This window comes from Pseudophryne corroboree, chromosome 5, assembly GCF_028390025.1.
Source record: "Pseudophryne corroboree isolate aPseCor3 chromosome 5, aPseCor3.hap2, whole genome shotgun sequence".
NCBI lineage: Eukaryota > Metazoa > Chordata > Amphibia > Anura > Myobatrachidae > Pseudophryne > Pseudophryne corroboree.
The window spans coordinates 389068006-389090142 of record NC_086448.1 but is presented as its reverse complement, the minus strand read 5'-3'; the positions used below and the strand labels follow the sequence as shown (position 1 = coordinate 389090142).

At 45.0% G+C, this 22137-nt stretch overlaps 1 protein-coding gene across 2 annotated transcripts in view; it reads left to right on the top strand.

The window, feature by feature from the left end:
• Positions 1 to 22137, top strand: part of TRIO (trio Rho guanine nucleotide exchange factor) — a 1426902-nt gene that overhangs the window by 1332527 nt on the left and 72238 nt on the right. For both annotated transcript variants that reach the window (XM_063922713.1, XM_063922714.1), the window contains exons 43-45: positions 2628 to 2720; positions 9166 to 9216; positions 12423 to 12500. In XM_063922713.1, coding sequence (XP_063778783.1) covers positions 2628 to 2720; positions 9166 to 9216; positions 12423 to 12500 — 222 coding nt within the window. The remainder of the gene's footprint in view (positions 1 to 2627; positions 2721 to 9165; positions 9217 to 12422; positions 12501 to 22137) is intronic.

Sequence of the window (22137 nt, the reverse complement as noted above, 5' to 3'; positions counted from 1 at the left end):
TTGTGTGTTTGTTCCGGAATCTACCTCAGTTCCCCTAAAAGTTTAGTCTGGCTGGGGGTTCACTTAATTGAAACATCACATTTTGTCAGAAGAAGGGGTTACCATAGTACTGGGTTCTGCTATGTGCATTTGCCCAATGCCATCTGCTTGCTGCTATGTCCATCTCTGTATGTGATGCTCATTTGTAGCCATGTTGTGTTGTTGATTTTGAACTTTTTTTGAAGTAAAAAATAATTACTTTACAATTGTTTGTATGTTTTATTAAAGGTTATGCACTCATTAAAACTGTGCCCTGTAAACTTGAACATGGCATATTGACATTTGTGGAACAAGGGAACAATCAGAATATTAAGACAAACATTGCATAGTGTAATTTTAAATCTGTATGCCTTGCACAACACTTAATTGACCATATAATAAAAAAAAAACTTGGGTTACTAGGGGCAACATGCCATAGTATTAGATATGGACACATATTCCCCCCCCCAAAAAAAAAACATATTAAGTCACATGAAATGTAGGCTGCCTTATGGTGCTCATGTTATTTGGTATGTACAAAGGAATATGTCTATGTTGAGAAGATTTAGCTGATGTAGTTTATAAGTATGTTTAGTCACATTTGAGATTTAGTCACATTTGAGATTCTTAAACAAATAATTAAAACATGCATTTAACATCAGTTAATTTTTATTGGTACAAAAAATACAGTGCATTATTTGTGAGTGTGTCAGATTTGTTTGTGCTAACAATACAAATATGAAGTGGCCATATAATTGCTGTTTGTATTATTTTGTAAGAGCAGTGCTTTGCGAGTAAATGCTCAACAGGTGAATTCAGTTGCTAATTAATTGCTAATTAGAGCAGACACACACTTGTAACATTACTTCGCAAGTGCTGAGTAGCTGCAGACTCACTCTTCGGCTGCGTCAAGATAGCGAACATTTGTTATGTACTTTTAACATAGTATACGCATTTTTGCCAAAAACACGCCTACTGCTGGATGCATATTCCCACACTAGCGGCCCACTTTCACGCCCATTTCGTAGGATTGCGAAGCCGTGCCTCTGCCACGCCTCCGTCACTCCCCGTTTTCGTTTGTGTATTACGAGCAGTTTTTCTTATAGTAATTCTGCACAAGTGTCATATCGCTATCTTTGCGCATGCGTATTTCCGCTTTTGCGCTTGCGCAGTATGAGGTTTTCCTGCCGTATGCGATGATCCGCTGCGAACAACTCGGAATGAGGGCCCTGGTTCTGAATGGCCACTTTTCCTTGTCAACTGCAAGAGAAAGCATCATTGCAGCAGGTGGAATATGAGCTATACTCCAAAATCCTGTGTTTGCTGACATTGGTCTTTATTACTTTTTTTTTGTTGTTTATTTTTGTTGTTTGGGGGGAATGTTAGGTGAAGAGTTAATGTAATATAATGGCAATTTTTCTTTAAGACAGTGGTTTCCAAACTTTTTTGAGTTACAGCACCCTAGAGCAGCCTTTTTCAACAGGTGTGCCGCGGCACACTAGTGTGCTGCAGGCAGTTGCCAGGTGTGCCGCCACTGATGCCCACCAGAGATGCCTGCCTCCTGCCGCCGCCCGCAAACAGACCCGGCGCCGCCGCATGCACACAGACCCGGCGCACGCACACAATACCGTCGCAGTCGCCAGGCCCAGGCACTGCTGCCCGCACACAGAACTGCCGCCAGGCAGATGTACCTGTGCTCGCCAGTCAGCGCTGCACTTCTGCATCAGCCGGCCCGCACCGAATGTTGCGTTCTCCCCGCCTGCAGTGCACAAACACTCTCTGCTGTTCCTCCTCCATGCTTCCTTGTCCCAGCGCTCCTCACTGAGAGGGAAAGATGTAAGGTTAGAAATATATATATAAAACATTAATGTGCAAGAAATTACCATGGTGGGGGGTAGGTGTGTGGAATTACTGTACGGGGCGGCAGGTGTGTGGAATTACAATGTGGGTATGTGTGTATGACTACTATGTGGGGCAGGTGTGTGGAATGACAATGGGGGGCAGGTATGTATAATTACTATGGGTGGGACAGGTGTAAGGAATTACAATGGGGGCATGTGTGTGGCTTGACAATGGGGGGGGGGGCAGGTGTGTGGAATTAGAATGGGGCATTAATATAAATCTGTTTTATTACTGTGAGGCCAAAAAAACTAATGGTGTGCCTTGGCAATTTAAACATTTTGTTTAGTGTGCCACAATTTTAAAAAGGTTGAAAATCACTGTCCTAGAGTGTCAGTATGGTTTTTTTTTTCACAGCACCCCTAGTCCACAAGTTTCATATTGAGAAATTCAGAAAAAAATATTACATTAAGTAAATTGTAATTATATGTCATCCTTAGGTACAGTTATGTGGTGAGGGACAGGATTTGCTTCTATTTGTCCACATATTTTATGATTGGAAGCCGCAAGCCATGGTTTTTTCTATTACAGTACATTGACCATAAATAAAAATTTTTGGTCCTGGACCAGCAACCCAAATTACCCAATTTGGGAACCACTGCTTTAAGGGATCAGAGTGGCAAAATTTTCATTGTTTCATAGAGTCTAAAACATGATTGATGTGGATTTTTTTAAATGTCAATTTATTTGTATATTTGAACACCTACTAGGACTTGAAACAGCGCTTGGGCCATCGCCTTCAACTAACAGACTTGTTAATAAAACCTGTACAAAGAATTATGAAATACCAGCTACTTTTAAAGGTAAGTGGTACGATGTACGAAAATGCCTCATTCCATTTGTAGTCTGGTTGTAAAGTGCCTCACTTGTTCTTGCATGTTAGTTTTGCCTGCTTTCCCTTTGCCTTATTGCTGCCCCAATATTTATTTTCTGATGTCTGATTTTGTAGTGCCCCTGTAATTCTTTCTTTTCCCCTTAGTCATCCCACAATTATATATCAACATACATAATTTAGTAGCCTTTAACCATGGCAAGGCTTTCATATTCTGTATATTGCAGAAACTATGACATGAGTAGGGGCTTAGGAGGATCTAAGGTGTGTGCAGTGCACACAGGCCCCTGGGTCCGGAGGTGCCCACACCCTGCACCCATGTTCAATTACGTACCTCTTCGGAGTCCCACATTGGCACTTTCGCTGCAGCAGAAATCACTTGGAAAATGGCGCTTTGGCCATTTTCTTTGTTGCATGCACAGTAAAGATTAGGCGCCGGGAACATAAGCAATAGAGATTAGTTGCTGGGAACAGTGTCATGTTTCCGGAGACCTGCACATGCTCCATGATCAATATCGTCTAGTGTTTTCCCTACCCTCTTGGGCTGCCGATGTAGTGCGTAGACACTGTACGATATCGTTCAGTGACGTCACCAGTTTTGGACAATATGTCCAAATTCAGCTGCATGTACAGACGACAGAGGGGGTCCATAATGACACATGGGAGTGCACATCATTCATTATTTGTAGCGTACACACTGGGCTATATTACAAATTACAGTGCATCACAGCGCTTCACTTTTTCCACATTTTGTTATGTTACAACCTTATTCCAAACTGGAATAAATACATTTTTCCCTCAAAATTCTACACACAATACCCCATAATGACAACGTGAAAAAAGGTGTTTGGTGTTTTTTTTTGGAGCTTTTTGCAAATTTATAAAAAATTAAGAACTAAGAAATCACATTGTATATAAGTATTCACAGTCTTTGCCATGAAGCTCAAAATTGAGCTCAGATGCATCCTGTTTCCACTGATAATCCTTGAGATGTTCCTACAGCTTAATTGGAGTCCACCTGTGGTAAATTCAGTTGATTGGATATGATTTGGAAAGGTACACACCTGTCTATGAGGGTGATTCAGAGTTCATCACAGCAGCAAATTTGTTAGCAGTTGGGCAAAACCATATGCACTGCAGGGGGGGTGGTAGATATAACATTTGCAGAGAGTTAGATTTGGGTGGGTTACTTTGTTTCTGTGCAGGGTAAATACTGGCTGCTTTATTTTTACACTGCAATTTAGATTTCAGTTTGAACACGCCCCACCCAAATCTAACTCTCACTGCACATTTTATATCTGATCCCCCTGAAGTGCACATGGTTTTGCTCAACTGCTAACGAATTTGCTGCTGCGATCAACTCTGAATTACGCTCTATATAAGGTCCCACACTTGACAATGCTTGTCTGAGCACAAATCAAGCATGTAGTCAAAGGAATTGTCTGTAGACCTCCGAGACAGTATGGTCTCGTGGCACAAATCTGGGGAAGGGTTCCGAATAATATCTGCTGCTTTGAACGTCCCAATGAGTACAGTGGCCTCCATCATCCATAAACGGAAGAAGTTCGGAACCACCAGGACTCTTCCTAGAGCTGGCCGGCCGTCTAAACTGAGCGATCGGGGGAGAAGGGCCCTAGTCAGGGAGGTGACCAAGAAGCCAGTAGTCACTCTGTCAGAGCTACAGCATTCCTCTGTGGAGAGAGGAGAACCTTCCAGAAGGACAACCATCTCTGCAGCAATCCACCAATCAGGCCTGTATGGTAGAGTGGCCAGACGGAAGCCACTCCTTATTAAAAAGCACGAGGCAGCCCACCTGGAGTTTGCCAAAATGCACCTGAAGAATTCTCAGACCATAAGAAACAAAATTCTCTGGTCTGATGAGACAAAGGTTAAACATTTTTGTGTGAATGCCAGGTGTCATGTTTGGAGGAAACCAAGCACCCGCTCATCACCTGGCCAATACCATCCCTACAGTGAAGCATGGTGGTGGCAGCATCATGCTGTGGGGATGTTTTTCAGCGGCAGGAACTGGGAGACTAGTCTGGATATAGGGGAAGATGAATGCAGCAATGTACAGAGACATCTTGGATGAAAATCTGATCTAGAGCGCTCTTGACCTCAGACTGAGGCAGCAGTTCATATTTCATCAGGACAACGACCCTAAGCACGCAGCCAAGATATCAAAAGAGTGGCTTCAGGAAAACTCTGTGAATGCCCTTGAGTAGCCCAGCCAGAGGCCAGACTTGAATCTCTGGAGAGATCTGAAAATGGCTGTGCACCGACGCTTCCCATCCAACCTTATGGAGCTTTAGAAGTACTGCAAAGAGGAATGGGCGAAACTGCCCAAAGATAGGTGTGCCAAGTTTGTGCCATCATATTCAAAAAGACTTGAGGCTGTAATAAAGGTAAATGCTCAAGGTACATAAACAAAGTGTTGATCAAAGGCTCTGAATACTTATGTACATGTGATCTCTTAGTTTTCTTATTTTGGAAAAATCTCAAAAACACTTTTTGTCATTATGGGGTATTGTGTGTAGAATTTTGAGCGAAAAAATGAATTTATTCCATTTTGGAATAAGGCTGTAACATAACAAAATGTGGAAAAAGTGAAGCGCTGTAAATTCTTTCCGGATGCACTGTATATCACTCAGGAGGGTGAAAATGAACAGTATAGTTTAAAATATCACGTAGTGTATACGCACCTTTACTCTTTTGCATGTCATTTGTTACTTGCATCATGTGTCTAATGCAGTGAGAGTGAGTTGAGTGATACACTAGGTAGCTGATCTATTGTAGAGTCACTTGCCTATACATTGTGCTTTGGTAGTAAAATCCTTATTACAGCCCAGAAAGTGCTAAGGTACTCTTAGCTCTTTCTAAAGACTTGTCCAGAGTTTGGAAGCTTCTGTGAATCTTTGTATCAACATGTACAGGTGAAACTTAGAAAATTAGAATATCGTGCAGAAGTTCATTTATTTCAGTAATTCAACTTAAAAGGTGAAACTAATGTATTATGTAGACTCATTACATTAAAAGTGAGATATTTAAAGCCTTTGTTTGTTATAATTTTGATGATTGTGGCTTATAGTTTAAGAGAACCCCAAATCCAAAATCTCAGAAAATTAGAATATCACATAAAATCAATAAAAAAAGGATTTTTAAATATAGAAATGTCTGCCCTCTGAAAAGTATAATCATGCATATGTACTCAGTACTTGGTTTGGGCCCCTTTTGCATGAATTACTTCCTCAATGCGGCGTGGCATGGATTCTATCAGCCTGTGGCACTGCTGAGGTGTTATGGAAGACCAGGATGCTTCAATAGCGGCCTTCAGCTCTTCTGCATTGTTCGGTCTTTTGTCTCTCATCTTTCTCTTGGCAATGCCCCATAGATTCTCTATGGGGTTTAGGCCAGGCGAATTTGCTGGCCAATCCAGCACAGTAATCCCACGGTCATTGAACCAGGTTTTAGTACTTTTTGCAGTGTGGGCAGGTTCTAAGTCCTGCTGGAAAATGAAGTACATTTCTCCCCCAAAAAAATTGTATGTACAGACACAACCATTACAACTTTATTAAAAGTATAGATTGAAAATACAACATACATAAATTAATCATATAAGCAATGAATACACATATACATTAATGACATAAGTTATGAATACTCAAATAATAGCGATAGGGTTCACTGCATAGAGAACTAATATCCTAAGGAGCTAAAATCACTGGAGCACTGGACACACTGCAAGCCTCACCTTCAGTCTCTTAGCAGGTCAGTTCATTGGCATGGTCATTGATGAGTTAAGCAGGAGCAGTAAGCCTGCCTCAGTCTGATTATAAAAACATCCAGAAATCTGGATTCTTTTTTTTTTTTTTAAGACCAGTCCTGTTTCTATGATGGCAAAGCCTAGGTACTACTGAATTGTGATGAGAAATCCCAGCTGTATGACTGAGGGCAGTCAAAGAGCATCCTCTATGTTCTTAGGTTGCTGCTGGTACACCATGTGGTGATCATATCCCGAGAAGTCTAGCTGAGCTGGGTAGAGCACAAACGGCAACCACTTCACTGACTATAAAGGATAATTTACTGGTTGCCCTAACATGACCAATTGAGAGTGCCTGTTTAAAAGGCATGTAAGAACAGCCAAATTCCACAGGGGTATACTTCGCAGTAAATGTATACTAAGTATTTACAACAGTGCTCATCAAGAGAAGGTGCCAAATAGGCTTATTTTCATGTTGTCGCCCTACTCTTGCAACAAGAGCTGTTAATGTTTCTTATGTTTCAATTGATGTTTTCAGTTGAGGGTATTTATATTCATAAAAGTGAAAATGTCTGGAGTTTTTTGTTAAAAAAACAATTGTGAAAGCAATAGATATTTTAGATAAGTTGTTGCCATGACAATGTTTCTTATGATTTATGCCCAATGCAGACGCCTGTGAGTTAGGCATTTTATAGTTGCTAAATGTATACTTAATTGCTACTGGAAACTTCTATTGCAAAGTATGCTGCTGATAGGCTGTTTGTAATGTATATGATGCTCAGTATTAATGATACTTGCCTCACAACAGGACATAATTATGTCCTGCTGTGTGCTACATTTTTATTTTTACAGTGGTATCCTATTGCAAACACTCTCCACACAAAACCATACTGTCACTGACCCCTTACCCTGTATTATGGCAGACAACTATAACAAGTGATTACAAGCCAATAGTCTTGTTTATCTATTTGCTGTCAGTGTCCAATCACTTTTTTCTGCACACACACACACACACACACACACACACACACACACACACACATATATATACCCTCCGTAATCGCTGAGTAGGTATATCTATAGTGTTAGAAGTTGTAGAGTAAATGTAACAATATATGTGTAGACTTACACTGGCAAAATCACAATGGACCAAATCATGGTTAAATGCTTTATTGTGGTAGGGGGAAGTGGAATATTACAACACAAATAAACACAAATATGTGCCCAATATGTCAATAAAATACAGACATACAAGGTTTGAACCATAAGTTTCCGGATGTGCAGTACATAGGTAGAGTAAACACATCTGACAGTCTGGTTGTTAACTGTAATCTCTGCCTAAAGTTCCTGTGAAATGTCAAGACAGAGTATATGTCAGAGTATATGATCAGCCCTGCAGACGAAGAAGTCAGCATGTTCACTTCCTTCATGAACTCAGTATGAAGCTCAAAAGAAGCCACTGGAGAGACATGAAGTTCTACAACTACAAGTGGGGTCTGCAACACCAGGAGAGTTTGATCGACTGCAAGCTGCTTTTGGGGAGGAAGCACCATCTTGAACCACTGTGTTTGAGGGCTTTGCAGAATTTTGGCAATGGAGACAATCCCTGGAAGACTAGGAGCGATACAGCCAACCTGTGTGCACCATCACCGAGTACGACTTTGCTGCAGTGCAGCCATAGTTGAGGTAGACACCAGGGTGACTGTGGCCCAGTTAGAGAAGGATATAGGCATCTCTTCGAGATCCATCCACTTGATACTCCACGAAAAGCTTGGCCTGAGTATGCTGGGGTCGCTTATTTTCTGACACTAGAGCAGAAGGGGGTTCAAGTGACTTGGTGCCGTAATATGCTGGCCATGTTTAGTTGCGGTCACTGAAACGCTGTCTGGGAGATCATCTGTGGCAATGAATCCTGGATCTATAGTTTCGACCCCAAGACCAAACAGCAGCCAGCCCAGTGGACCCCAGTTGGAGATGCACCTCCACAGAAGTCCAGATGGTGGATGATTTTGTGGCCAAGAATGGTCATGTAGCTACCACTTGTGCAGCTCATCATCACTGGGGACTGGTAGGCCAACAAGTACCTGCCATTTTCAGGCGCAACCAAGAACTCGCACTTGTGGTGCCCCTCTCCATCAAGACAGTGCACTTGCTCACAAGTCCAGGAAAGTGGTCGATTTTCTGGCCCATGAACACATCCAGAAACTTGGTCATCCACCAGAGCTGGCCCCCTGGGACTTCTTCGTGTTCCCACAAATCAGTCGCAAGATGCGTGGGATTTGTTTTGAGTAACCGGAAGCTGCAGTGGAGACCTTCATCCAACAGGTAGAAGACATACCTGCTTCGGACTGGTCCAGCTGCTTCACCAAGGGGTTTTTGAGTGCATTCAACTTTTCATAAACTTTCCTGGCCAGTACTTTGAGAAAATGTTATGTTTATTTTGTGTGTAAATAAAATACTTTGTGTGCATCCGGACACTTACTACACACCCCTCGTAATTACTTAGGGTAGAATACAATAAAGAAAAAGAATAAAAAAAGGTACTCCCAATTAAAATTACTTGGAGAGGAAATGAGTCTGTTCCTATGAGCCATAACACACTACTCTAAAGGGGTTTATCTAGTTGTAATTGTGTTGCCTTTTTATCCATTTGCAGGATTTCCTGAAGTACTCCAAAAAAGCGTGTATGAATATTGCAGAATTGGAGGTATTTTTGTTTCTTTAAAAAAAAAAAAAAAACGTGCATGATGAAAAAGTAGTTGATACAAATATTTGAAACATTTATCTGGTTCCTCAGTTTGAATGATACAGTTGAGAGATGCTGAAAGTTGACTAAAGTTAGAAAATAATTTTTTTATTTATTTTAACCATAATTTACTTGTGTCTTGCCTTTTACTTACTTGTCTTGCCTTTTCTTGCTTTTCAGAATGGTTGTAGTTTTCATATTTTCATGTTGGCTGTCAAGTTAACCTAACTGTTCTTTCCATAGCTTGTGAACTGCTGCTAATGGGGCTTCAGACTATTCCAAATAATGTGAGAGATTCTCAAACATCTAAAAGTTTGTAATGATCTGGTGTTTTGAAACGCCATGGAACGGTTTGTTTCTGAAACCATTGGCGGGGGAAGATTCATTTAGCTGCAATGTCATGAAGATTTGCAGAAATAGAAGGGGCAGGTGCTGGAAGTATTTTGTGTAAAATGCTCCCCTGGTAATAAATGTGCTTGAAAACCCTTTATAAAAAGGGGTTACTGCACGTTACCAGAGGTTTTACCGTGTGGGAGAAAAGCTAAATAATTGAATAGCTCAGGACTTTAATCCCGGAGTATTCTTTGCGCAGTAAAACTTGTGCTTAATTGGATATGGCCCTAAGCATTCCTCTTGTACACTACCGTGCGACGGTCTTTGCAAGCCCTGCGATGCCCACTTTGCATATGTGAGCAGTGCTCAAGTGCGCTGGTGCATCTGATCTCTCCACCATCGACTTTTAGAGCAGCCCATGCCTGGCACAGAGTCTACCTTGTAACTTTTTAAGATATGGCCGCTGTGACTGCAATACTGAAAACAAGCTTGCAGCTGCATGTATTACACTGACATAACACACTCATGACACCTCCTCTTTTTGTGAGGACCTTAGGTCACCTCCCAGTCCCCACCCTGTTGTCCCCATGAATCGCAGAAGCCGTCTCAGGCAATAGCGATGTCATACAAATGCTTTCTGTTTATAGTGTGCGTGTCCAGTAATGATTTCTCCTGGGCTGCCTATTATCACTCCTAACGTGCAGTCTCTCAACTGCATACACCTCTGAATCAAGCAGATAGCAATGCAACTTCAGAATTCACAAACAGCTTGCCTTCCCGGTCTTTGCAATTTATGAATTATCTTTTGTCTCCTGTTGTGTACCTAGTAAAAACCAGAAAATAGACAATTTTCATTCTCTCATCAATTATATTCATTTATTAGACATAATGTAAGAAGGAGGATGAGAGGACAGGAAGCTGGTTTATTACGTCTTTCCTACTCGTGCTCTCACAGCAAGCTCTTTCTCACTGAAAGCCGTGAGAGTGGATATGAGACCAGAAAGAACAAGCAACAAATGTTGTCAGTCTAAATGAAAGATTCTCTAAAGCGCGTATGCAGGAGTCTCCTTATTCCCCAAACACAGTAGTTAAAACTGCAGAAACAGGGTAGTGCCTATAAATCACTGATATAGGCAACTATTCAAGTTAGATTGTACTAACACAAAAATCCCAATCGAGCGATCTTTGTACTACTGCGCATGTGATGCATTCGCAAAGTGCGGGATGCGATCACACTTTGCCGGCGGGGGAGGTGGTACGTACCATTGCGGGTGAGTGGTCCGGTCAAAGCAGGCGTGGCCGGACTGTTTTCAGGGGGTGGCTGGGTGACGCCACATGCAGCCGCTCCAATTAAATAAACGGCGGCAGGCCGTCTGAGGCAGGGGGCATCCACAGCTTCTGCTACCACAATGTAATTGCGGTGCGAACGCAGTTACATTGCGGTCACAGCCGCGTGTCAGCGGGTAGCATGATGGGTGACCTTTCCTTTGTGCTGTGCAGCCCCCAGCATGCGATAGAAATGATTACAGATTCAGCTTTTTAGCAGAATCTGCAATTCAACCTTAATAGGATCCTTAAATAGCTAAGCAGGAATACCTCTACTGAATACATGTAGAGAGGTGGTACTGGCTGTAGACACCATAAATCTGTTTTCTGCTGAACACCAGGTACTTTTCTCTACTGACATGTTAGCATAAAACATAATGTAATATTTATCTCTCAGCCTTATTTTATGAAAATGAATAAAGTAGTTCTTGTCTCTCAATGTATAGACTAGACATACATTCAAAGAAGGAATACATTAATAGGGAATAGATTAAAATAATTAAAAAAAGCAAAGTACTAATTGAATATTAAGTACTCTTTCCCCACCCCCTGCAGACCCCCCTCCCCCTTCCCCTTAAAAATCCTCCCCTCTCCCCCTCCTTTCATAGGTGTGTTCATAATGGGTGCAAGGTGTGACCTGGGTCCAGGGGGTCTCATACCTTTCAAGCATACAGTATAATTATACTTAACACTCCGGAGGCCACCGCAGCCATTTTGCCAGTGATATGCACATGCGAATTAGAGATATCCCCGGGAACTAGACGCGGGCGCCATGTTCCTGGAGACCTGCGCTTACTCTGATTTAAAGCCAGAGTCTACTCGCTGCCAGAGAGGAGGGGGTCCAGTCGGATCCTGCACATTGGCCTTCTCCTCTCTCAAATCGCCCCTGCCTGCTTATATTATACAAAATGGTCATTAATACCCCTTTCACACTGCCAATGCCGGATCCCACCTGGGAATTTGAAATGGTTCCTTACCGGGTGGGATCCGGCATTGGGAGCTGCTGCAGGCTTCCCTGACCTGGCAATATGCCAGGCGCGGTTTGCCATAACAGCGGGGGGCGGAGGTGGAGGCGGCGCTGGGAGATGAGATCATCTCTGCACCGCCTCCCTCTGTGGTAGTAAACTTGTCCCGAGACGCATCGACCCGGGAGCCCGTTTACGCAGCCACTGACCCGGTATTCAACCCGGGTATACTGTAACACTGCTTTATTCCCGGGTTGAATTCCCGGGTCAGGCAACCCGGGATTTCGGCTATGCCCCTTTCACACCGCACGCTGACCCGTGTCGACCCGGCAATATGCCTGGTCGATACCGGGTTATTTCTGAGGTGTGAAAGGGATATTAGTGAAGTTTGAGCTGTAATTAAGTGGGAAAAGAAACATACTAATGAAAAGGAGGTGACTGAAACAAGTGCAAAACTAATACACCATTTATGTACTGTTATAACATTGTATGTTTCCTTTCTTATTTCAATACTGATTAATGCTTTTTTTTTTTTTGCTTTAGAAAGCTGTTGAAGTCATGTGTATCATCCCGAAACGGTGTAACGACATGATGAATGTTGGACGACTGCAAGGGTTTGACGTAATGTTGTCTTTATGATCTTTCTTTAATATTATTTTTAATATTATTTTTTTTTTAATATATGTAACCCTTGATCTCCTGTTGGCAATAGACTACTCATTCTTTGCAGCCAATACTGTCTAAGGAGATTAGGAAGGTATGGATGAGAGACGTGAATAGAAAAAGCCAGCGAGACACAAATAATGCTATATTAGACGTATCACAGCATGATTTCTCCAGGCTGACCACAGATATCAGGAATGAGTTGTCTACATAATTATAAATTACACCGTAAACTGATTCATTTATTTGGTCAATTACTTAAGTGAACTTGGTAGCCGTTGGCGGTGTTTCTCCTCAAATTGTTCCAAACAAAGAAATGACATCTGAGAGAATGATGATCTAATCCCCAAGAGAATGCAAGGGGCAGATAAGTACGTAGTATACTACAGTATGGCCCCAGGGCCAGATTTAGCCCTCGGGGGGCCCGGGGCACCAAAGACAGCAGGGCCCCCCAGTGGACCACCAGCCCCCACAGTTACACCCCCCCCCCCCCCCCCCCCCCCCGCTCACCTCCCGCGGTCACAGCAACGGGAGCCGCGCTGGAGCAGGGGGAGAAGAGAAGACACCAGGCTGCCGGGGTATGAGGGATCCACGCTGCCGGGGGAGGAGTGCAGCTGTGCATGCGGCTTTCTCCCCCCTCCTCTCGGGCAGCACGTTCGGGGACTGAGTCAAGCAATCTCCAGCCTCTGCCGACAGCAGCATCTCTCCTGGCAGCAGCGAAGGCTGGAGATTGCTTGGCTCAGTCCCTGACCGTGCTGCCCGAGAGGAGGGGGGAGGAAGCCGCATGCACAGTGTGGATCCCTCCTGCCCCGGCAACCTGTAGATCGGTGTAGAGCTTCGGCCGGGGGGCCCCTTAAAACAGGGGGGCCCAGGGTACTGACCCCCGGGGCACCCCCCTTAATCCGGCTCTGTATGGCCCTCATTCCGAGTTGATCGCTCGTTAGCTATTTTTTGCAGAGCAGCGATCAGATAGTCGCTGCCCATGGGGGAGTGTATTTTTGCTTTGCAAGTGTGTGGTCACATGTGCAGCCGAGCGGTACGATTTTTTTTTTTTTTTTTTTTGCAATTTCTTGCGATAACTTCAGCCTGTCCGGTCCCGGAATTGACGTCAGACACCGGCCCTGCAAACGCTTGGACACGCTTGCGTTTTTCCAAACACTCCCAGAAAACGGTCAGTTGACACCCATAAACGCCTTCTTCCTGTCAATCTCCTTGCGATCAGTTGTGCTAATAGATTCGTCACTAGAAGCATTGCACAGCAACGATGCTGTTTGTACCCGTACGATGCGCGTGCGCTTTGCGGTGCATATGCATGTGCAGAAGTAACCTGATCGCTGCGCTGCGAAAAACGCCAGTGAGCGATCAACTCGGAGTGAGGGCCTATATACGGTCTAAAACACAATACGGTTGAGTATCCCTTATCCAAAATTCAAAATCATACATTTTTTGTTCCCCTACTGAGATAATGTCACCTATATATGTATATTATATTATATAGCTATATAATATATCTACATATACACTTAATATATAATATATATGTCATTATCTCAGTAGGGGACCCAAAAATGTGGGATTCTGTAATTTGGATAAGGCATACTCAACCTGTATTGAGGAAGAAGTGCACAGCATGGGATCTGCACCAGATGTTTTGCGCTGCATGGTACAAAAAAGAGAGGTGTACTGTATAAAGACCCGTCTACATTTTTTTCAAATAAGTAATGTTTGTTATCTTTACATCCCACAGGAGTCTCAAACTGAATTTAGTTGCCCCCGTAATAGCTGCTCCTAAATTATCCCTCCCAACTGCCCTAATTACTGGAGGTTGGGAGCAGGGGGGGTCGTTCAGATGCAGGTTGTTCGTCTTACCCGAACCCACCCATAAATGCTGACATCTTGTCACTCACATTGAGACAAAAATCTTGCTACAACCGGACTCGTGAATCACTCGCTGTTCGTGTGCACTTCGCCGCATGTGCAGTGCGAAAATATTGATCGATATGTGTACAACCGCCGCTTTGCATCTGCTCCTGAATAACCTCCAAGCTGCTTGATGCACCTGCTGTTCATGCATGTGACGATTCAAAAGTCTGGGGATAGGAGAGGGGTTTGGTTTCTCCTCTAATGAAAGCAACCACACTCCTTTTGCATGCAGTAGGTACTCAAATTGGCCAAGTTAGGAAGTACAGTATGCCCTAACCCATCTCAGATAAGTTACAGGTAAACTTAACTAAAGCTGTAATAGTTTTGAACAGTCTCATACTAACTAATGTTTTCAAGTCTGAGCCTGGGCCTAATTATTTCCTCCATTGTAGCCAATTTTTAGATTTGCGTTCTTTGTCACTTAAGGTTGAGAGAAAAAAGAATCTTTAAACGTTCAAATATGTAAAATATTAGTTATATACTACCATTCTGTGATCATTTTACACATAGTCAGAGTTTAATGTTTTTGGCTAAATCTATGTCTTATGCAAGCACATACTGTAGATCTATTGCCGAGTGATTGTGTTCAGAAAGTAAAAATGCCCAAAGAGCACCCAAAAGTAAATAATTAATTCCTAAACTCTTTTAGTGGATTACTGTATATTCTGCTGAGCAAAATCAAAGCTTTTAAAGTTCATTTAAATAGGAAATGTTACTATATTTCCCAAGGAAGTACAAAGCTCACTGAAATTTTTGTTCCCTAAAAATATTTTTCTTTTACATCCTAGAGGATGCTGGGGACTCCAAAAGGACCATGGGGTATAGACGGAATCCGCAGGAGCTTGGGCACGCTGAAAAGACTTTGACTGGGTGTGAACTGGCTCCTCCCTCTATGCCTCTCCTCCAGACCTCAGTTAGACTTTGTGCCCAGGAGTGACTGGACACTCACTAGGGGAGCTCTACTGAGTTTCTCTAGAAAAGACTTTAAGTTTTTTATTTTCAGGGAGACCTGCTGGCTACAGGCTCCCTGCATCGAGGGACTCAGGGGAGAGAAGTCAGACGTACTTCTTAGTTAAGGGCTCTGCTTCTTAGGCTACTGGACACCATTAGCTCCAGAGGGTTCGATCACTTGGTTCGCCTAGATGCTTGTTCCCGGAGCCGCGCCGTCACCCCCCTCACAGAAGCCAGAAGAAAGAAGCCGGGTGAGTATGTGAAGATCCGAAGGCATCAGACGGCAGAAGACTTCAGTAACGAGGTAGCAGCGCAGCGGTAGCGCTGAGCTCCATGCTCCCACACACTTCACCAACGGCACTTGCGGGTGCAGGGCGCTGGGGGGGGGGAGCACCCTGGGCAACATGTTACTGGGTCTTTTAAGGGCTGGCAGAAGGCATTTTCGGTGGCCGGGCACCGTTTTCTGTAGCCCCGCCAGCATTTCTATTTTAAATTTTAGCGGGACTGAAGCGCGCCGGGAAGGGGCGGGCGGGGCTTAGCCGCACAGCTCACCAGCGCCATTTTCTCTCATCCACAGCCGCTGCACGAGACGCTGGCCCAGGACCTCCAAGCTCCAATTCAAGTAAAAGGGAGCAAATCGGGGGGGGGGGGGGCACACACAGATATTTGGTGCATATATATTTGTAATTAACAGCAGCGCTTTCCACATATATCGTTTGGTCGGATATATGGGTGCTGGGGTGTGAGCTGGCATACTCACTCTGTGTTTTCTCTATCCGGGCTTCCTTGTGGGTCTGTCCCCTAGCTGAGGCGCTGTGTGTGTGTTGGTACTACGTGTCGGCATGTCTGAAGCTGAGTGTTACTCCCCAGAGGAGGTTGCTGGGGGCACAGATACGGCTATGGAGATGGCTCTGTCGGCACAGCCGACACCTGATTTGCTTACGATGTTAAGTACACTTAATGTGGCCTCATTGTCTAAGAGATTGGATAAATCGGAGTCTCAGACACAACTGTGGAGAAAATCCATGGAGGATGCTTTGTCTCAGGTGCAGGCCCCGTCGGGGTCGCAAAAGCGTTCGTTTACCCAGATGGTAGATACGGATACAGACACTGATTCTGATTCCAATGTCGACTTCACTGAGGCTACTTTACACCCTAGGCTAGTTAAGAGTATTCAGTACATGATTGTGGCTATTAAAGATGTTTTGCGTATCTCTGACGAAACCTGCGGTGCAGGAAACAAGGATTTGTTTGTTTAAAGGGAAAAAACCTGAGGTGAAGTTTCCCCCCTCATGAAATGAAAACTCTTTGTGAAAAGGCTTGGGAGTCGCCGGACAAGAGGTGGCAGATTCCCAAGAGAATTTTCATGGCGTATCCTTTCCCCTCTGATGACAGGGAAAAATGGAAGTCGTCTCCGACTGTCGACAAGGCTCTATTCCGTTTGTCTAAGAAGGTGGCGCTTCCGTCCCCTGACACGGCAGCTCTCAAAGATCCGGCGGATCGCAAGCTGGAGACGTCTTTGAAGGCCATTTTCGCTAATACGGGTGCATTGCTCAGACCTGCTGTGGCGTCGGTATGGGTGAGTAGTGCTATTGCTAAATGGGCTGATAATTTAGCTTCTGATATGGATACCCTTGATAAAGGTAATGTTCTTTTGACTCTTGGTTATATCAAGGACGCTGCAGATTACCTGAAGGGATGCAGTGAGGGATGTTGGTCTCTTGGGATCAAGAGCCAATGCCATGGCGATCTCGACCAGGAGGGCGCTGTGGATCCATCAATAGAATGCTGATGCCCACTCCAAGAAAGCTATGGAAGCTCTCCCCTTCAAAGGTAGTGTCTTGTTTGGTGACGGCTTGACTGACCTGGTGTCTACCGCAACTGCGGGTAAGTCATCTTTTCTTCCTTATGTTCCCACACAGCAGAAAAAGGCACCCCATCAGCAGATGCAGTCCTTTCGTCCAAATAAATACAAGCGAGGAAAAGGCTCGTCCTTTCTCGCTTCAAAGGGTAAAGGACGGGGAAGAAAGTCGCCTGCAGTATCGGGCGCTCAGGACCAAAAGTCATCTACCAAGTCCACCGCATGACCCTGGGGGAGGCCGGACCGGTGGGGGGCCATCTGCGGATCTTCAGTCAGGTCTGGGTTCACTCAGGCCTGGATCCTTGGGCCCTAGAAATAGGGCGGGATTCAATTCTTTTCACCCCTTTCCACACCTGTTCTCTTTCTGCCTTCAGGGGCGTGGTATCATTATTTCAGCTCGCTACCCCCGAAGTAGGGAGGCACCCAACCCTTTACACAGCTAAACCTGATCACTATGGGCGCAATATGCGTGATAACGGAGATCATTTTAGAAAGGAAATTGGGCGTGATATATCATTGAATCCCACCCATAGTGTCTCAGGGATACAGGCTGGAGTTTCAGGAGATGCCCCCTCACCGCTTTTTCATTTCGGCCTTGCCAATGTCTCTTCCGGACAGGGAGGTCGTGAAGGCAGCAATACAAAAGTTGTGTCAACAGAGGGTCATTGTTCCCGTTCCCCCGTCCCAACGGTGGGAGGGGTTTTACTCGAGCCTCTTTGTTGTACCGAAGCCGGATGGTTCGGTCAGACCTATTCTGAACCTAAAATCCCTCAATCCTTACCTGAAAGTTTTCAAGTTCAAGATGGATTCACTTCGAGCTGTGATCTCCAGCCTAGAAGGGGGGTATTTTATGGCGTCAGTCGATATAAAGGATGCCTACTTACACGTCCCGATGTATCCTCCACATCAAGCTTTCCTCAGGTTTGTGATACAGGATTGTCATTACCAATTTCAGACTTTGCCGTTTGGGCTTTCCACGGCCCCGAGGATTTTCACCAAAGTCATGGCGGAAATGATGGTTCTCCTTCGCAAACAAGGGGTTACAATTATCCCGTACTTGGACGATCTCCTGATAAAGGCGAGGTCCAAGGAAAAATTGTTAAGAAATGTGGATTTGTCTCTGTCGGTTCTGCGACAACACGGTTGGGTTCTAAATTTACCAAAGTCTCAGTTGATTCCGACCACTCGGCTGCCCTTTCTGGGCATGATTCTAGACACGGAGTTACAGAGAGTGTTTCTTCCGGAAGGCAAAGCTTTGGAATTACAGACAATGGTCAGGGAGCTTCTGAGTGTCGATTCATCAGTGTACTCGGGTTCTGGGGAAAATGGTTGCGACGTACAAAGCCATTCCGTTTGGCAGGTTTCATGCCCGGGTGTTTCAGTGGGATCTGCTGAGCAAATGGTCCGGCTCTCACCTGCACATGCACCGGAAAATAAGTCTATCTTCCAGAGCCAGGACTTCTCTCCTGTGGTGGCTACAAAGCTCTCACCTTCTAGGAGGGCGCCGATTCGTAATCCAGGACTGGGTCCTACTGACAACAGATGCAAGTCTCCGAGGTTGGGGTGCAGTCACCCAAGGAAGAAATTTCCAGGGGAAATGGTCAAATCAGGAATCTTGTCTCCACATAAATGTCCTCGAGTTAAAAGCCATTTACAACGGCCTGCTACAAGCAAAGAGTCGACCTTCAGGGTCGACCTGTCCTGACTTCCTCAGCAGACACGATCTCCATCCGGGAGAGTGGGCTCTTCACCAAGAGGTATATGCAGAAGTGACGAAGCTTTGGGGAATTCCTCTGATAGACATGATGGCGTCTCGCCTCAACAAGAAGCTTCCGAGGTATTGTTCCAGGTCAAGGGACCCTCAAGCCAGTGCAGTGGACACCCTGGTGACTCCGTGGGGGTTTCAGTCGGTATATGTGTTGCCTCCACTTCCTCTCATTCCAAAGGTGCTGGGAATCATACGACGAGCAAAGGTTCAGGTGATTCTCGTAGTTCCAGATTGGCCGCGTAGGGCCTGGTATCCGGATTTTCAGGAATTATTGGTGGAAGATCCTTGGCCGCTCCCTCTAAGAGAGGACCTGTTACTGCAGGGTCCATGCGTATTTCCGGACTTACCGCGGCTGCGTTTGACGACATGGAAGTTGAGCGCCAAATTTTAGCTTGAAAAGGTATTCCTGGGGAGGTCATCCCCACTCTCCTTAAGGCGAGGAAGGAGGTTACGGCGAAACATTATCACCGTATTTGGAGAAAGTATGTTTTGTGGTGTGAGACCAAAACAGCTCCTGCGGAGGAATTTCACTTGGGTCGGTTTCTCCATTTTTTGCAGGCAGGCGTCGATGCAGGCCTGAAATTGGGTTCCATCAAAGTGCAGATTTCGGCTTTATCTATTTTCTTTCAAAAGGAATTGGCCGTCCTTCCAGAGGTTCAGACCTTTGTGAAGGGAGTGCTGCATATCCATCCTCCACTTGTACCGCCTGTGGCGCCGTGGGATCTTGAAGTGGTCTTGCAGTTTCTTATGTCTCCCTGGTTTGAGCCTTTGCGTAAGATTGAGTTTAAGTTTCTCACGTGGAAGGTAGTCATGCTTTTGGCTCTGGCGTCTACCAGGCGAGTGTCAGAGTTGGCGGCCTTATCTCACAGGAGTCTATATTTGATCTTCCATTCGGATAGAGCAGAATTAAGGACTCGTCACCAATTTCTGCCGAAGGTGGTTTCTTCCTTTCACATTAACCAACCGATTGTGGTACCTATGGCAGTTCCAAAGTCTCTTGATGTTGTAAGAGCTTTGAAGATTTACGTCGCCAGAACGGCTCTTGCCAGGAAAACTGAGGCTCTGTTTGTCCTGTATGCTTCCAACAAGATTAGAAATCCTGCTTCTAAGCAGACTATTGCACGCTGGATTTGTAGGACAATTCAGCAAGCTCATTCTTCGACTGGGCTACCGTTGCCGAAGTCAGTAAAGGCCCATTCTACCAGAAAAGTGGGCTCGTCTTGGGCGGCTGCCCGAGGGGTCTCGGCACTTCAGCTTTGCCGAGCTGCTACTTGGTGAGGTTCAAACACCTTTGCTAAGTTTCTAAGTTGCTAAGAGTCGTCCGCACTCTCCCGCCGATCTGGAGCTTTGGTATAGACCCCATGGTCCTTTTGGAGTCCCCAGCATCCTCTAGGATGTAAGAGAAAATAGGATTTTAGTACCTACCAGTAAATCCTTTTCTCCTAGTCCGTAGAGGATGCTGGGCGCCCTTTCCAGTGCGGACTGTTACTTGCAGTGTATTATTGCTGGTTAAATTTGTTTACACGCGGGTTGTGTATTAGTTGTATTCAGCTTGTTGCTGTTGTTAATTCAAACTGTTATCTGGTTTCCTGATACTCCGGTTGTACTGTATGTTGTGGTGTGGGCTGATAGGTTTTCTCGCCCTTGGTTTAAACAAAAATCATTTCCTCGAAATGTCCGTCTCTCCTGGGCACAGTTCCTATAACTGAGGTCTGGAGGAGAGGCAGAGAGGGAGGAGCCAGTTAACACCCAGGCGAAGTCTTTTCAGTGTGCCCAAGCTCCTGCGGATCCCGTCTATACCCCATGGTCCTTTTGGAGTCCCCAGCATCCACTACGGAGTAGGAGAAAAGGATTTACCGGTAGGTACTAAAATCCTATTATAAAACAAAACAAAAATCTTATACTTATATGCTGGCTGATTGTAATCAGTAGCCCTTTTAAAAACAATAGTTTCTCCGGCAGGGTCCATAGGTTATCCACAGGATAACATTGGGATATGATGGAGCGATAGCGGATTGGCACCAAATGATCACAAGCTTTCTGGCCTCCCAGAATGCACCGGGAGCCGGACCATGGTCACAGGGCTGCTGTGTTTGGCATCCCCCTAAGCTTTATTTGATTTATTTTTATAGTCTTACTATGTTTTTCGAGTGATCTTTCCTAACAGCGTCTTACACGCATACTGGAAAGAGTCGCTCCAACAACTCTCTGCCGGGTCGCAACAACGCTTACCCACGGTACAAGTGCTGTCTCGACGGGCGTCTGTTGGATGTTACTAGCATGTCCAGCAGACGTTACCAGGCTGTGGCTGGAGCACGGGGAGAAGGTAAAGCATCTGTTCCGCTTAGAAGGGGAATACGGACACAGCCGCACTGTTTTGGGAGGAGACTACCAAACAGTAGCTGGCGCGCCACCACCGCGGGTGCTCTAGCGCTAGGCTCTAGGGATCATAAGGCGCCAGGATTAGTTGAGGCTGCGATCCCTAGGGTTGATGTCAGCAGTGGGGAGTCAGACGCTCTCCTGGTCGCCCCTCCCTCCAGTTCATGACCAGTTACCGTGCGTCTCCCGCCATGAACTGATTGCCTCACTTCTGTCTCAGACGCTACCAGGAGGAGACTCGGTCGCAGCATAGGCCGCTGCGTCTGTATACACTAAGGTTTACCGCTAAGAGACTGGGTCGCAGACATGAGCGTCTGCATGCACTAACGTTTACTGAGCATCTGTGTCCACGAAAAATGACCGGAGCGGCAGTGTACACTAGTAGCATCTGGATCCACTCTGCGTTCGCTAACGTATTGATCGATCCTGGAAGTGGGGTAAGTCTCCCTGTATCCCACTCTACTAGGTACGGGTTACACAGCACTAAATTTCTATCTACTTTTGTTAGTATGAATAGTTAACTTTAGTGCCTATTGCATAGGAGTTTTATGTACAATACTGTGGTTTTCTTCGCAATGCATCTGAATACTTTAAAGATCTGTATAGAACAGAATCAGTAATATGCACTCCTACATGCTTTGAGATGTGCTCGTAGTTGATAATCTGCTCATATGATGTATATGTATGTGTGTATATATATATATATATATATA